The sequence below is a fragment of the Lottia gigantea genome (genome assembly GCF_000327385.1).
Source record: "Lottia gigantea unplaced genomic scaffold LOTGIsca_39, whole genome shotgun sequence".
NCBI classification, from domain to species: domain Eukaryota; kingdom Metazoa; phylum Mollusca; class Gastropoda; family Lottiidae; genus Lottia; species Lottia gigantea.
This window is the reverse complement of record NW_008709333.1, coordinates 354,178-371,026: the sequence shown is the minus strand read 5'-3', so window position 1 is coordinate 371,026 and position 16,849 is coordinate 354,178. Positions and strand designations below refer to the sequence as shown.

The following is a 16,849-nucleotide window of genomic DNA, read 5'->3' as shown; positions in this document are numbered from 1 at the left end:
TCTATTACTCCTGTGACCTAGGCCAGTGCTTTCATTGAGACTTGTCTCAATACACCTTAGGTCAGTCGGTTTGCAATGCGATTCTGGTGCCCGTGCTTCCCAGAGTCGTTCCTCGCCCCCGCCCTTCTGAACATGAGAAAATTTTCCTGGGAAGGGCCACTCAGACATCATTAGTGCCCCCTAATAACGGTAGCGGGGAGTGATATTGTTACATCACAAATGTAAAATTACCATTTACTGACGACATATCCGAATTTTCCTTGTGGAAATATGAATTCATTTTAGTGATATAAAACACTAATATTTTCCAAAAAACCCTTCTCAACCAAGTAATTAGAAACTGTTCGAAAATGAAACATTTCCATTCGGCAGTGACAAGGGCAATAACTCCCTAACTAATAATAAGACAACTTTAAGTTTTGGACTTGATATTTATTTTTTGTGTTTAAAAAATTGTGGATTAAAACTGGATATAAATGAGGTTGTTGATTTGGCCGTTATTAGAGACATGACCATAGACCAGCATGGCCACCATCCAATAAAAACAAACTTTTTAACAGATTAACATCACTTTTTGACTTTATTCAGCTCCAAACTTTTCTGTGCCATTTTCAGGACACCCTCATAAGTCTTATTTCCTCCAATAAAACCTCCAGCATGTACAAACACACAATCTTTAATTCCTGTTTTTTTACTCAATTCATCATCTCGTACCCCTCGCCATTCTTCTGGTAAAGATAATCTAAAAATAAATTTCAATTAATAACTACAGAAAAGACTGACAAAAGAGAGTCCACATAGAATACTCATCATCCCTTTCAGAGAGTCCACATAGAATACTCATCATCCCTTTCAGAGAGTCCACATAGAATACTCATCATCCCTTTTAGAGAGTCCAAATAGAATACTCATCATCCCTTTCAGAGAGTCCACATAGCTAATAATGTTAATTTGGTATTTACGTTTGTCAACTAAGTATCTCTTTCAGAGAGTCCACAAAAACTAATAATATTTATTTGGTATTTAGTTTGACCAACTCTGTATCTCTTTCAGAGAGTCCACATAGCTAATAATGTTTATTTAGTATATTCAAGATGATAAACATAATAAAATCAATCTACTGGTACCTATTTTGGAAGCCGCCATCTTGAAGAGGAACACACTGAACCCTCCATTGACCTGTTAAATCTTGATACAAAACATATTTTACTGGGGTCTCGGCTTTCAACTCCTCTTCCAGATTAAATAGATGTTCCTTCCAGGGTACCCCACCCTTCTCAAAACACATTACTTCACCACTAGGGTCTACCTATAAACAATAATACTGTCTTCATTAGATACAAAGACAGGATGTAAAACTCAAATACAAGGGATTCCAGGTTGGAATAAACAGAAATTGAGGAACTGGAAAAAATCTGCTGAGAGTCCAGGGGGCCACTGGGAGATTTTACCATTTTAAGATACTTTCTATATATAGAAATCTTTCCAAAACCGAAGTTTTATTTCAAAATAAGAAAAATACCACTAGTCAGAACCGAGGGGAATTCTTTTAAAAAGAGGTCAAAAAGGTGCAGAAAAGTAAGAAGTTAAACTGTGTTAAAGTATGTAATTAATAGATTCATTGATTATTAGAAAATGTAGGCTAATGCTGTCCTGGAAAAATTCCCTCATAACAAACTTGCCCAAATTACAGACAAAAAATTAAAAATGTAAAATCTCCATTTTATATAATTTATAAAGAAATGTAAAATACTTACATTATGTCTGTTATTGAAAGCTGTTAAAACAATATCTCGAGCTGGTAACCACGTATTTTTATAATAATTAATTCTTTCCATCAGTTCACTACCTGTCAGTTCCATAGCTTTTTCAAATAATTCCTACAATAAAGAGACTACAATTTTTACAAGGGCAACAACGGGTTCAAGAGACCTTTCTACTAAGTGGTCTTTGTTCAAACCTCTTGGCATTGATTTTTAATCTGATCTAACATTTTTACTTAGGATTACAACTTGGGTTTACAAAACCTTCCAGCTGTAAATGGGTACGAATAATCTTTAAAAGATCAACGCCAAGAGGTTTGGCCAAGAACCAGCTGGTAGAAGAATCCTTATCGTGAACCTAAGTGGTTATCCCTGTAAAATCATTACCAGGAGATTTGACCAAGGACGAGCTGGTAGAAAGGATCCTATGTATAATAATTAATAATAATTAAGGGAATTACATGTATGAGGGGGGACGGAAGGGGAGGTGTGGGGAAGCTTGTGAAACTATAAATAAAGGGAAGACAACTCACATCTCTGTTGTTCTGTGGTTGATTCCAGCCTGGATTCAGACATCCCACTCTTGAACTTAGACCTGTCGTTATTCTATACCTGAAAAAAAATATTTTCAATTATAATTTTTTTAACTGTGACAGCGAAGATTGTCAAGATAAAGTATCTTGGAAGTGTCTCAGTATCTAGCCCAACAAATCTGTTGACTTTTGGGTTGAGATTGAGTTCCAAGTTACATGGCCTTACCATGACAAAATCTTGTCGATAAATTGTGGTCGCGCTCGATTGTGGAGTTCTGTTGTAATTCTGCCCCCACGGCATGAAAGGAGATGCAGACATGTCACATTCAAAATTTTCCCATCTATTTCCTTCTCCGCCATTTTGAATTCTCTCTCCACACGAGCAAGTCACCAATCAAGCGGTTCCCATGTCTACTGAACAGGGTAGAGCCAGATTAGACCGAAAACATCAGTAAACATACTTAGGTTTTTCTTCTGTTTGATCTATACCATTATCAATTCCGTCAATTTCTTGGATAAACCGTTCATAGATTTTATCGAATATTAACTCCGTTATGGGATCAGTTTCTGATTTCTCCATCGTCTGTGATATCAACTGTCGACCAAAATGAAAGTAGACCAATCCAGCACTGCTTAATTTTGTCACCCAAATTTTTTTAGAGTCCAAACTATTGAAGTTCTCATTAAATGTCCTGAAATGAGAAAATAATGAGCAAATATTTTCAAGAGAAGCTTAAAGTACAAGTTAGACGTGGTTGATTTGGTTCTACATGACATGTTCAGATCTCTTATTTAAAGACGTGTGCTTATTTAGTTGAAAAGGCAACTAACACCATCAATGACTTATTTTTGGTGATACCCCCTACCACCCCAGAGGAAAGCAACTAGCCCAAGCCATATCTTACTTTAATGATACCCCCTACCACCCCAGAGGAAAGCAACTAGCCCCATCCATATCTTACTTTAATGATACCCCCTACCACCCCAGAGGAAAGCAACTAGCCCCATCCATATCTTACTTTAGTGATACCCCCTGCCACCCCAGAGGAAAGCAACTAGCCCCATCCATAACTTACTTTAATGATACCCCCTACCACCCAAGAGGAAAGCAACTAGCCCAAGCCATATCTTACTTTAATGATACCCCCTACCACCCCAGAGGAAAGCAACTAGCCCAAGCCATGTCTTACTTTAGTGATACCCCCTACCACCCCAGAAGAAAGCAACTAGCCCAAGCCATGTCTTACTTTAATGATACCCCCTACCACCCCAGAGGAAAGCAACTAGCCCCATCCATATCTTACTTTAGTGATACCCCCTACCACCCCAGAAGAAAGCAACTAGCCCCATCCATATCTTACTTTAGTGATACCCCCTACCACCCCAGAGGAAAGCAACTAGCCCCATCCATATCTTACTTTAATGATACCCCCTACCACCCCAGAAGAAAGCAACTAGCCCCATCCATATCTTACTTTAATGATACCCCCTACCACCTCAGAGGAAAGCAACTAGCCCCATCCATATCTTACTTTAATGATACCCCCTACCACCCAAGAGGAAAGCAACTAGCCCCATCCATATCTTACTTTAGTGATACCCCCTACCACCCCAGAGGAAAGCAACTAGCCCCATCCATATCTTACTTTAATGATACCCCCTACCACCCCAGAAGAAAGCAACTAGCCCCATCCATATCTTACTTTAATGATACCCCCTACCACCCCAGAGGAAAGCAACTAACCCCATCCATGTCTTACTTTAATGATACCCCCTACCACCCCAGAGGAAAGCAACTAGCCCCATCCATGTCTTACTTTAATGATACCCCCTACCACCCCAGAGGAAAGCAACTAGCCCCATCCATGTCTTACTTTAATGATACCCCCTACCACCCCAGAGGAAAGCAACTAGCCCCATCCATATCTTACTTTAATGATACCCCCTACCACCCCAGAGGAAAGCAACTAGCCCAAGCCATGTCTTACTTTAATGATACCCCGAAGCACCCCAGAAGAAAGCAACTAGCCCCATCCATATCTTACTTTAATGATACCCCCTACCACCCCATAGGAAAGCAACTAGCCCAAGCCATGTCTTACTTTAGTGATACCCCCTACCACCCCAGAAGAAAGCAACTAGCCCAAGCCATGTCTTACTTTAGTGATACCCCCTACCACCCCAGAGGAAAGCAACTAGCCCCATTCATAACTTACTTTTGGTAACACCCCAGAAGAAGAGGAAAGCAACCAACTTCAGGCATAAATTACCTTGGTGATACCCAGCCCCATCCATAACCTACTTTTGGTGATATCCCCCAAGCATCCCAGAGGAAAGCAACCAACTTCAGGCATAACTTACCGTTGGTGATGATCAAATCTATTTTTAACTGGATCATAAACTCCGCCCACATCCACGACTATGTCACAATCTTCCAGTATTTTATAGTCTCGAGTCCTGAAAAATAAATTCCATTAAAATATTTAAATATTCACAAAACACACTCTGCACAACTCTAAAACTCTATGGACAGGAGATCATTTCCTTCTGTAAAAATGTTGTTTTGTTATATCTAATGGATTTTAAAGGGATTGTAAAGAAGTCTTCTAAATTCTGTATGTTCAGTATATATATATACATACAAAATACCAAACCTCTTTACAATCCGTTTAAGTTGTTGACACTGCTTTTGAATGAAAAAGTAGGTTTTTTTTATTAAGATCCCAAACCTGATGATCTCAGCATTTTTAAACTCTGGTAGCTGTTTTAACATGAAACAAGCCAGAGCCTCGTCAGCATGAAACTGTCCATTATGAGTTCCAATCTGTCTCTGAACTTTTTTCTTTTTCTGTGGAGGTGAAGTAGAACTAATAATAGAGCTTTCATCCCCCATTTTCAATTTCTGTGTTGTTGAAATGTTTCTGAAATATAGGACAGAAATATATGATAAAAGCTTAAGGGTGTTTTTCACGTCAATAGCACAAGATTTTTATAATGCCATCCTGCATAATATGTGATTTTCAACTTGATTCCGATGGGGTTGGCCAGGCACTGCAGGTCTTCTTCAGACCTCTGTCTGTGAAAACAATATCTAACAGCTTGTACAGGAGTGTGCACATATAGGACAATGCATTTTTTTAGCATATTGGTCGCCGTTATTGGATTTTCATATGATAAAACTAAAACCACTGTCTACGAACTAAGCTATTCGGTGACCTTTGGTGAGATATTGACAAAAACAAAACAAGTTTAAGAACATATTAAACCAAACCTGAGGAATGTGTAAATCAGACGTAATGTACTTTTGTTCGATTGCCGAACTGTAAATGGTACACGTGAAAATAGCGCCGTTTTGAAAAATAAAGGGGAATTCCCTATTAGTTAATAAGAGTTATCTTCCCGGAAGTAGTAAAAGATTCCAGACCACAAATATTTCTTCCATTGGCACGAGAACACGACAAAATTATTGATAGATCAAATCCCTGTTATTTTCAAAACGGGGCCCTTGTGTTTACATATCGCTACACTAAGCTTTAGATGGAACGTGGACCAGTTTACTTGTTTTCAAAACGGCCCCGATTTAGAAATCCTCTTCACGATCCCTTTAACAAGAAAATATCTTCCAATAGTTAAGGTCAATGAAGTGCACTTCTCCCAAATCCATATTTTGCCCAGCCCTACAACCAGGTATAATTCTAAACATATATATAACCAGTCCACTATTTTGACATTTTAAAGGGACAGGTTCACCATCCGTTGGACCAATTGTACTTTAGTCTCAGAAACGGGAATTGAGTCTTGAATATGTAAACAATACTAGAAATGTACGAATACAATTCCTTCAAAAATATCTCAAACTAGGAATTTCTTTTCCCATTCCTATGGGTGTCTTTTCTATATATATATATAAATATTGCAACGTCTCAAACAAGACGACCGTCTTTTTAACTTTCAACCGCGGATAATTCTGGACACACATGGATTTGAAGGCTCAAATTTGGCGTTGAGCTGTGAACACTCTAATTATGTTAACATTTAACTTGCAGCTTGTTTTATCATAAATCTTTACTTTGTGACCCAGGCCAGTGCTTTCATGAGACTATGTTCACATCACCATCTAAAAATATAACTGATTGACTGAAAATGAAGTATTATTGGTCCAAAAAAAAATAGCACATCTGTGTCCAAACCATGCCCCGATTCGTCATACTTCCTCGAGGTTAATAAGACCATGTCAAAACCAGTATTTTTGTGTGATACGATGGTGAAGACAGAATTAAAAATGACACAGAATGAATGTGACGTAACCGCGCTTGTGTACCATTCGATTGAGGTCATAATTGGAAAACACAGAAACTGTTCAGAGCTCTGCAATTGAGCGCCACCTAGGTTAGTCTTGGATCAACACTCATACAAAAATCAAACGAATAAAACTTTTGGTTAATGTGAATTCTTTATTTACAAAAAAAAAAATTGATCAAAAACTATGAAAATAAGAATGTCTTTATGGGAGCAGAAAATAGGTGCTGACAATATATTATGTTTCAACAAATCTAAATGGCTATACCTTTTTTCTCCAAAATATGTGTCAGAATGCACATCATCAATTCAAGTTTTCTTGCGAGAACCCTCTAAGACGTTCAAAGAGAGGCTTGCGACTATGACACCACCACAGAGTAGCCAAAATTTGAATTCAACCTCAACAGTTGTTCCCATTGAGTCAATCTGCCCTTCAGTCTCGGAAGGCTGGCGAGGTCACTGGGGAAACTACCTAAGTATGCTTTATATTATAGGGCTTGACCAAATTCACATACCCTATGCCAATTTTTTTTTATATATACATGAATAACAGATATAATAGGTGAAATATAATAAACACTAATATATTGGGGGGGGGGGGGGGGGGGGGAGAGAAAAATGTTATATATTCACATGGTCTATGCCAATTTTTTTTATATATACATGAATAATAGATATAATAGGTGAAACTATAATAAACACTAATATATTATTTTATATATACACAATAGAATAGTACATAATATTAATTGATTAAACGGGATATGCAAATTACATGTACCTTTATATGTTTTTGAGATCGGAGACAGGTTTAATGTTGGCTTTTTTGAGGATTATAAACTTGGAAGATTAATTTATACTGTGGGGGTATTGAATTAATACGATAACCGATTTAAGATTCATGGTTTATGGTGTAGCCTGACATGAGTTTTTAAAGTCACTGTTGTTCGAGTGTATAGCTTTTTGGCGACGTTTGATTTGTTTCACTCTGAGGCTTAGTGGGAGAATTACCGGAAGCCAAATAAATATCAGAGAATGCTTTGAGTATATCGGTCTTCTGTTCGTCAAATACGGAATTATTTGTACCCGGTACACGGAATGGTTTGCAAAGGTTAAACTGACCAGCCAGTTTAGAATCATTGATTAATAAAGGGAATATTTCCCTGCCATCTGTGTGAAATTCCTGGAGGGTCATTTCCATTACGTAATCTAAGTGGTCGCATTTTTTGTCATCGTTTATGATGCAGATTGCCATTCTACTGCTGCCTAGTATGATTCCCTGACCTTCCAGGATAGAATGTCCAGCAATAACATCATTCGTATTATATGTGACTTCCAAACCAATTTCAAACAACCAGACTGCTAAACATTTCCCTAATTTACTTGATGACTTATCACTCTCGTTGTACAAGATCACTACATCATAAGAGAAGTTCTGATCAAAATGTACGACTGATTCAGCTAGCATGCGATCTTTGTTTACAATAGCATAATCCAGCATCTCCTTTAGAACTTCAAATTTGAATTTATGACAGTCAGAACCTTCTTTAGATAACAGGAGTATTGCTAATAAGTCACGAGCTTCATCAAACTGTTTCAATTTTAGACGATTGTTAATGATACCTTGTATGATTTCGATGTCTTGTCCACTTGAGTCTTTCAAGTTATTGTACAACTCTTTATAAAGTTCCAAAGAAGGACCATATTGTCTTATTAGATAGTAAATATGAGCTAATTGTTTCCTTTGTTGGTCATCGCTTTTAGAATCATCCCCTAAGATCATTTCCCGCAATGAGCAACAATTCTGTTCGGCGTCATTAAAGTATTCATGTAATTCCATCCTTTGGCAATCAGCCCAGCATCGAATAGCTCTTGTGAACATTTCGTACGCGTCTTTACGATGGTATTCTCGGTCTTTATCATGTTCGTCTTCACTCATCTTCATCCGACAAATTCCAGCCTGCTCGTAAGCTTTATAGCGCAAATCCTTAGAATCGCTATTATTTATCACAATGTTGAATTTTTCGAGCGCTGCCTCATAGTTTTGAGGAGTCATGTGTAGTATTGTCAGTCCCCAGTCATAACAGGCAGAAAAATTGGTATTGTTACTGTATTTAACTGATCTCTGGAGAAGCTCTAAACAAGGAACAAGTTGCCTGGACTTGTATTTGCCAAAGGTTTTAAAGTTTGGTGACTTGATAATGGATTTCATTGAAGCTTGTTTTGGCGGTGTCATCTGTTTCTCAACTTGTGTAGGTACAGATTCTGGAACACGCGGTCGTTGATCCAAATGGTTGCTTGGTTGAATTGGTGGCGTAGGACATGATTCATAATTTGGCTGCGCTCCTTTGTGCTTTGTTTCAGGGCTCTCCAAAATACCTTCAGATGCACGAGTCGTTGATAAAACTTTATGGGCCGTATGTGTATTATCAGAATAGATCTTTTCTGAGGTTTTGTTAGTTCTGACACCTAAAGACATCATTTTAAAGTCTGGGACCAATTCATTCTCCAAATCATGAAAAGTACAATGCTCCTGAACAGCACAATCTTCTTCCAGGCCTGGATTTGTAGAACTACCTCTCTCTTTAGTTTGTTGATCAAGTTGGACTTTTGGACAGTTTGCCTCTGATTTGAATAATTGTTTCTTGTGAGTTTGTTGGTGTGACGTATTTGTTGGAGTGGACCAAGTGTGAGTGGTTGTATTCGTCCTCGTAGGCTTATCTCTGGCATCCTGCCACTTAGAAGAACCTTTCCCACGCCTTTTCTGTATTTGCGATTTGCCAGCATGGTTATTAGTGCTGTGGTAACTAGGTCTGTTACAGCCACTCTTGTTATAATTTGCATGTCTGATGTTACTTATCTTGATCAATGCTAATTGATGACAGTTAAATGAGTTAGGTCGTAGTTCATTAGCCTTTTGAAGATATTCTTCAGATTCAAGATATTTGCGAATGTATTTCATTACTTTCCCTGCTTTCATCAAAATCGAAGCACATTCTGGGGCCAGCTTGACACCTTCTTTAATTGTGCTATATATCTTATCGTCAGAAGAACTTTCGATATCAGGGAAAATATTTTTTAAAGCTAATAAGTTTGCCAGCTCTATATAAGACCGAGCTTTATAAATAGGTTCAATATCATCGCTGCGTATATTGTTCTCAAACAATTCCTTGGCACGTTTGAAACATTGGCTTACCGATATGTTCAAATCAGGATGGAGAGACCTGGCTGATAGATGAAGGCATCTTCTATAGAATAAAGCGAGACCGAAGGCCCATATGGGATATTCCGGTTTATCAGCATATTTGGAAACAAGTTTTTCTGATTCATCAATTCCCTTTTTGTAATGTTTTGGATCCAATCTTGACCATGCATAACACAGTTCACCTTTGGCAATGTCTATTTTGTAAGGATCTTCTGCCAATTCATTTAGTTTCTCCATAATTTCCTTCGCCTTTGTTATCTTTCCCTGAATATACCACATTTTTGCCATCATAACACATGCATTGATGTTGGTCCAATCTGATTTTGTTAAGACTTCCAAAATATTTGACTCTGCATGTTTCATATCTCCAAGATAAAAGTAAACACAACCAAATAAGTTAAGGTTTCGAAATCTATCCATTTCACACATATCTTCAAAGTCCTCCGTTTCATCATCAAGTTTTTGTTTCAATTTTTTCCACCGACGTAAATTCGAATAGTCTGCACCCATTTGAAAATAATTTGGGAATTTTTCCAGTTTTTTGATAAAAGCCTTATATTCATCGTCGTTTTCCATTTTGCTTACTTCAGGCTACCTGAAATAGAGAATCAAAAATATATTATAAAAAGTCATCAATTGTGTAACTATGGAAAGACCTTGAAAAGGGTCAAAACAGGGTGGCAACCTAGCATTTATTACCAAGTATTAGTGGTGTGATAAATCCTAGTTGAAATGGCAAGACATTCAGATATAAGTGGTGTGATAAGTCCTAGTTGAAATGGCGAGACATTCAGATATAAGTGGTGTGATAAGTCCTAGTTGAAATGTCCAACCATTCAGATATAAGTGGTGTGATAAGTCCTAGTTGAAATGTCCAACCATTCAGATATAAGTGGTGTGATAAGTCCTAGTTGAAATGGCGAGACATTCACATATTAGTCTACATATTCACCTATTCTAGATATACAGCATCGTGTCCAAGCCAAGGTACGATGGATATTGAAGGTCTTTTTTTAATTATTGATAAAAACACTCAAACGAATTGTCGATTATATATATACACAATTACATATTGAATACAGCCTGCATAGTATGTTATTCACGTCTCATAGTAGGAGACTTTTCATACAGTATACTAACTAGTCACGAGAGCGCCTTCCTCAATGACGTAATTGTTATAATGTAAGCCGCCATTTTTGTATTTCATGTAGGCCTATTATATTATTATGGTATTACATCGAATAAATGAAGTCCTTACACTCTATGTTCACAATTATTAAACGTGACAATAACTACCTTATCATAAATCACATGATTATCATAATAATTATCTGCTTATCAAAAATTTAAAGAAATTCATAGAATAGAGATAATTCCAAGTCCCATAGTTTGGCACTAGGCCTAGCGTATCAAGCAGAGTAGGATATGCTTACTCTTCTAGACAACTGATATCACTTTTCATTATGAAATACTTAGGCTACTCACTTATTATTTATAAACTTCCTCATGTGAAAATTTCATCAGCTGCTACCTATATTTTGTCAATAAGTTGTTACTTACCGATTTCGGGTTTCGTTTTGCGGTTCGGATCGTTAGTAGCCTAGGCCCTAGCCACTAGGCCTACTTGGTCTATTTATCTGAAAGGATCATAGCCTAACTTGTACGTAAACAGTTCCTTACCAGTATTTATATTACCACTTCCACTTTCAATATGAGACTCGACATAAACCTCTCGACATCAAAAGCCTAATTATTTAATTCGTGAGGGGTTATTCTCTTTCCATCCAGGACATGTTCGAGTCTTCGACTATCACGGACAAACTGATCAGTTGTCGTTAAAAAGAGGGTGTATATCTAAGATATCAGAAAAAAATGCAGACCCCTTTCGTATCTGAACATAATTTTAATAATGAAAGTAGCAAGTAGTTTATAGGTTGAAAAATAGTCTGCCCACAATGACTAGTTGCGTTTCTAGGAAACATAGATGAGGGGCCGAGGATATTATTTCACTTTAATTTATTCAAACCTACCTTTGTACGTAAAGCAATGGTTGTTTGGAATATTGGAAAAACCTTGACGCGAAAGGATATTTGCAAAAAAAATTGCACAAATATACATAATATTATGCCTCATGTAGCACAATTAATATTTTATCTGGAGGCACAATACAGTCTGCAGGATAAGGGATATTGGAGTTTCAACTTAGGAGAGAATTAAGACTGACCCGGCTGACCCCAACTTTTAAATTGTGTCTCCCCTTGATAATTTGTGGCTCCTGCTCGTCGCCTTACATATTTTTCCTAGAAAACGGCACTGGTCCATATATGTCTTCAGTCGGTAAGGATAATGGTAACTCTTGGTTTCATTGGTGACCTGGTAGAATTTAGTAACAACAGTCTGAGATAGGCGTTTTCCATAGAAAGACAGGGCATGGGGAATGATGGGGAGTTTCTCCTAGGGGTGTTTTTTTAAGTGGGAATTCCCAATTTGTTGATAAGAGTTATCTTCCCGGAAGTAGTAATAGATTCCAGACCACAAATATTTCTTCCATTCGGCATGAGAACACAACAAAATTATTGATAGATCGAATCCCTGTTATTTCAGATCGGAACCCTTGTAGTGTTTACTTGTCGCTACACTAAGCTTTAGATGGAATGGCGGACCAGTTTACTTGTTTTCAAAACGGCGGTATCACTTTCAGTTCGGAAATGGAACAAAATTTCTTCTCCTGTAGCTGTGAATTCAATCTTCCTCAGGTTGGGTTTTATCTCATTCTTGTTGAAATTTACGTAATGCAATAAATGACATTTTTGAATTTTACACCTCCTCCCCCCGTTTTACCTTGCAACACAGGCAGGTAGGCCTATCCCCTTCCTTGTTTCAAAGCACTGGATCTACCCCCCTCCCTCGGAACCTGCGATTTTGATAATTGATTTGTAAAACTGATTTCCCTAAAATATTTGAGTATTTAACTTAATATGTACCCTGTATTTCAGAAATATTTCATCTTCACAAAAAATGAAAATGGCTGATAACAGATCTTCATCTTCACCTCCACAGAAAAAGAAAAAAGTTCAGAGACAGATTGGAACTCATAATGGACAGTTTCATGCTGACGAGGCTCTGGCTTGTTTCATGTTAAAACAGCTACCAGAGTTTAAAAATGCTGAGATCATCAGGTTTGGAGATCTTAATAAAAAAAAAAACTTTTTTATTCAGACATCTGTGGTTCCTAAAATTCCACAAAAACTAAGTGTTTGATGACGTCACTAATTGCAAGAGCCTTAGCTTACATGATAAGGCATATTTTTAGATTACTTTTTCATTCAAAACCTATGTCAACAAATTAATATAAACATCTCTCATGAAGAATACCAGTCATCTTGTCCCCAAAATATTGCAACTACAAAAGTCAACTTGTCTTCAATACAGAAATTGTCGAGTCAACTCATCGACAAAAAATAATGTGATCAGATACCGCATACGTATATATTTTAAATGACATAAAATTCAAAAAAGTCTTTTCCCGATATTTTTTATATGGTAATTTTATGTGTTTTAAACACCATCATCTGTTAGATATCTCACAACAACATTTTAACACTTGTTTATAGAAGAAAATGGTCTCCTGTTCCATAGAATTCTGCACAATACAAACTTTAAATTATAATGAAATTTATTTTCAGGACTCGAGACTATAAAATACTGGAAGATTGTGACATAGTCGTGGATGTGGGCGGAGTTTATGATCCAGTTAAAAATAGATTTGATCATCACCAACGGTAAGTTATGGATGGGGCTGGTTGCTTTTCTCTGGGGTGCTTGGGGGATATCACCAATGGTAAGTAATGCCTGAAGTTAGTGAACTTCTGTCCCCTCTTCTTAGGGGGGGTGTGACCAAAGTTAAGTTTTGGGTGGGGCTAGTTGCTTTCCTCTGGGTGCTGGGGGGTAGTACTCTCTTGGGATACCACCAAGAATGTAGATGCCAATACAGTGTACTCCGTGACATCAGACACCTGGTTATACCAACATTCTGAGTAATCCAACATCTTTTTTTGGGTCCTGATTGATTTCCATCTTATGTCAGTTTAAGTTTTTTTCTCTTTTAAGGACATTTAATGAGAACTTCAACAGTTTGGACTCTAAAAAAAGCTCTGTGACAAAATTAAGCAGTGCTGGATTGGTCTACTTTCATTTTGGTCGACAGTTGATATCACAGACGATGGAGAAATCAGAAACTGATCCTATAACAGAGTTAATATTCGATAAAGTCTATGAACGATTTATTGAAGAAATTGATGGAATAGATAATGGTTTACCTATACATCAAATAGATGGAAGACTTAAGTAAGTTTTATCAGTATTAGGTTATTAGCAGTGGTGTAGTTTAGGGTGGAGTGGATTTGGTCATGATCCCCCATCCCTTATGCCTATAAAAGGTCTCATTTTGAAGTAAAAACTAAGCTCTCTAAATGCTTAAAACTCATCTCAAACCATCTGAAATTTGTCGGATCTGTAGTCTCTAGATCCCTGGCCCCGGAGATACACCTCATTTTTGCCCCCAACGCCCTCAGGTCAGGATGCACAGGAGAATAAATACGACTTGGACAGGCTTTCTCTTGGTGTTCACAGTAACAAAAAGGATTTTGAAATTTTTTCAGTTATAGAATATCCACGAATTTAAGTAGCAGGGTTAGAAAATTAAATCCTGACTGGAATCAACCACAGAACAACAGAGATGTGAGTTGTCTTTCCTTTATTATGGTTTCGCCCCCTTTTTTATTTTTAAAAAAGAAATTGCTTGTTTTTTTTTTCGAGGAAAACCATAGTCTATTATTAGCAATTTGTTGTGCCATACTTGGATTACTTACTATGAAAGCCAAATAAAATCTTAGAGGAAAGTAGAAGGAGCTTAGGTGTGCTACAATCAGTACATTTAGATGTTATTGCATGGCTGAAGCTCTATCCCTATATTTTAAACAAAACTCATGATTTGTAAGAGCTTCTATTTCATTGGATAAAAATTAAGGTGATCGATGTCGTCATAAGGTCAAGCATTTGTGGGCATGGGTTCTAGTCTTGATCGATATGTGATAGTCCTTGACCTTGAATAAGTCATTTTCCTCATTATTGCAGTCAACCCAGCTGTAAATAGGTACAGATAATCTTGGAAAGATCAATGCCAAGAGGTTTAGCAAAGGGACCAGCTTGTCTTGTGATCCCAAGTAAATCTTAAGTAAAAATGTAAGTTACTTTCTGTCTTTTTTGTAACACTATAAACTTTCTTGTAGGAATTATTTGAAAAAGCTATGGAACTGACAGGTAGTGAACTGATGGAAAGAATTAATTATTATAAAAATACGTGGTTACCAGCTCGAGATATTGTTTTAACAGCTTTCAATAACAGACATAATGTAAGTATTTTACATTTCTTTATAAATTATATGAAAAAGAGATTTTACATTTTTAATTTTTGTCTGTAATTTGGGCAAGTTTGTTATGAGGGAATTTTTCCAGGACAGCATTAGCCTACATTTTCTAATAATCAATGAATCTATTAATTACATAGTTTGACACAGTTTAACTTCTTACTTTTCTGCACCTTTTTGACCTCTTTTTAAAAGAATTCCCCTCCGTTCTGACCAGTGCTATTTTTCTTATTTTGAAATAAAACTTCGGTTTTGGAAAGATTTCTATATATAGAAAGTATCTTAAAATGGTAAAATCTCCCAGTGGCCCCCTGGACTCTCAGCAGATTTTTTCCAGTTCCTCAATTTCTGTTTATTCCAACCTGGAATCCCTTGTATTTGAGTTTTACATCCTGTCTTTGTATCTAATGAAGACAGTATTATTGTTTATAGGTAGACCCTAGTGGTGAAGTAATGTGTTTTGAGAAGGGTGGGGTACCCTGGAAAGAACATCTATTTAATCTGGAAGAGGAGTTGAAAGCCGAGACCCCAGTAAAATATGTTTTGTATCAAGATTTAACAGGTCAATGGAGGGTTCAGTGTGTTCCTCTTCAAGATGGCGGCTTCCAAAATAGGTACCAGTAGATTGATTTTATTATGTTTATCATAACATTATTAACTTTGTAGATTCTCTGAAAGGGATGTTGAGTATTCTATGTGGACTCTCTGGAAAGAATGTTGAGTTGACAAACCTAAATACCAAATGAATATTTTTGCTTTGTGAACTTTGTAAAAAGGGATGTTGAGTTGACAAAACAAAATATCAAATAAATATTATTAGCTATGTGGACTCTCTGAAAGGGATAATGTGTATTCTATGTGGACTCTCTGAAAGGGTTAATGTGTATTTTATGTGGACTCTCTGAAAGGGATGATGAGTAGTCTATGTGGACTCTCTGAAGGGATGTTGAGTATTCTATGTGGACTCTCTGAAAGGGATGATGAGTATTCTATGTGGACTCTCTGAAAGGGATGATGAGTATTCTATGTGGACTCTCTGAAGGGATGTTGAGTATTCTATGTGGACTCTCTGAAAGGGATGATGAGTATTCTATGTGGACTCTCTGAAAGGGATGATGAGTATTCTATGTGGACTCTCTGAAAGGGATGTTGAGTATTCTATGTGGACTCTCTGAAAGGGATGATGAGTATTCTATGTGGACTCTCTGAAAGAAATCTGAAAGTAATAATCTTATGTCAGTATTTGCTATGATTACTAATTTAAATTTATTTTTAGATTATCTTTACCAGAAGAATGGCGAGGGTTACAAGATGATGAATTGAGTAAAAAAACAGGAATTAAAGATTGTGTGTTTGTACATGCTGGAGGTTTTATTGGAGGAAATAAAACTTATGAGGGTGTCCTGAAAATGGCACAGAAAAGTTTGGAGCTGAATAAAGTTAAAAAGTGAAAGTTGAATATAAATAACTTAAACTGTGATACAAAAAACAGGGGGATCTGTGAACAGTGGTTCAACTAGATAGTGGGAACCCGTGGACATAAGTTGGTTGGGGCCCCACCCCTGGAATTTTTAACATATGCTCTCCACCATTCTGAGATCCCTCTGTAAGTCAATTTAA

At 37.0% G+C, this 16,849-nt stretch overlaps 3 protein-coding genes across 3 annotated transcripts; 1 reads left to right on the top strand and 2 right to left on the bottom strand.

The window, feature by feature from the left end:
* Positions 1–411: 411 nt before the first annotated feature.
* LOTGIDRAFT_217311 (hypothetical protein) lies at positions 412–5,634 on the bottom strand. Its single transcript, XM_009059388.1, has 8 exons — positions 5,568–5,634; positions 5,026–5,217; positions 4,658–4,753; positions 2,758–2,988; positions 2,297–2,375; positions 1,758–1,880; positions 1,128–1,309; positions 412–742 (listed from the first exon to the last, which is right to left on the bottom strand). The coding sequence occupies exons 2-8, from the start codon at positions 5,187–5,189 to the stop codon at positions 568–570; spliced, it is 1,050 nt and encodes a 349-aa protein (XP_009057636.1). The 5' UTR covers positions 5,190–5,217; positions 5,568–5,634; the 3' UTR covers positions 412–567.
* A 1,898-nt stretch (positions 5,635–7,532) lies between these two features.
* Positions 7,533–10,376, bottom strand: LOTGIDRAFT_163290 (hypothetical protein; the record flags this gene model as incomplete). Its single annotated transcript, XM_009059387.1, has 1 exon — positions 7,533–10,376. The coding sequence occupies one exon, from the start codon at positions 10,374–10,376 to the stop codon at positions 7,533–7,535; it is 2,844 nt and encodes a 947-aa protein (XP_009057635.1).
* Positions 10,377–12,824: 2,448 nt separating this feature from the next.
* LOTGIDRAFT_122169 (hypothetical protein) lies at positions 12,825–16,680 on the top strand (the record flags this gene model as incomplete). The annotated part of the gene is made up of 7 exons (XM_009059386.1): positions 12,825–12,979; positions 13,487–13,582; positions 13,911–14,147; positions 14,462–14,540; positions 15,092–15,214; positions 15,662–15,843; positions 16,506–16,680. 7 exons carry the CDS (start codon positions 12,825–12,827, stop codon positions 16,678–16,680), a joined length of 1,047 nt encoding a protein of 348 aa, XP_009057634.1.
* Positions 16,681–16,849: the final 169 nt, after the last annotated feature.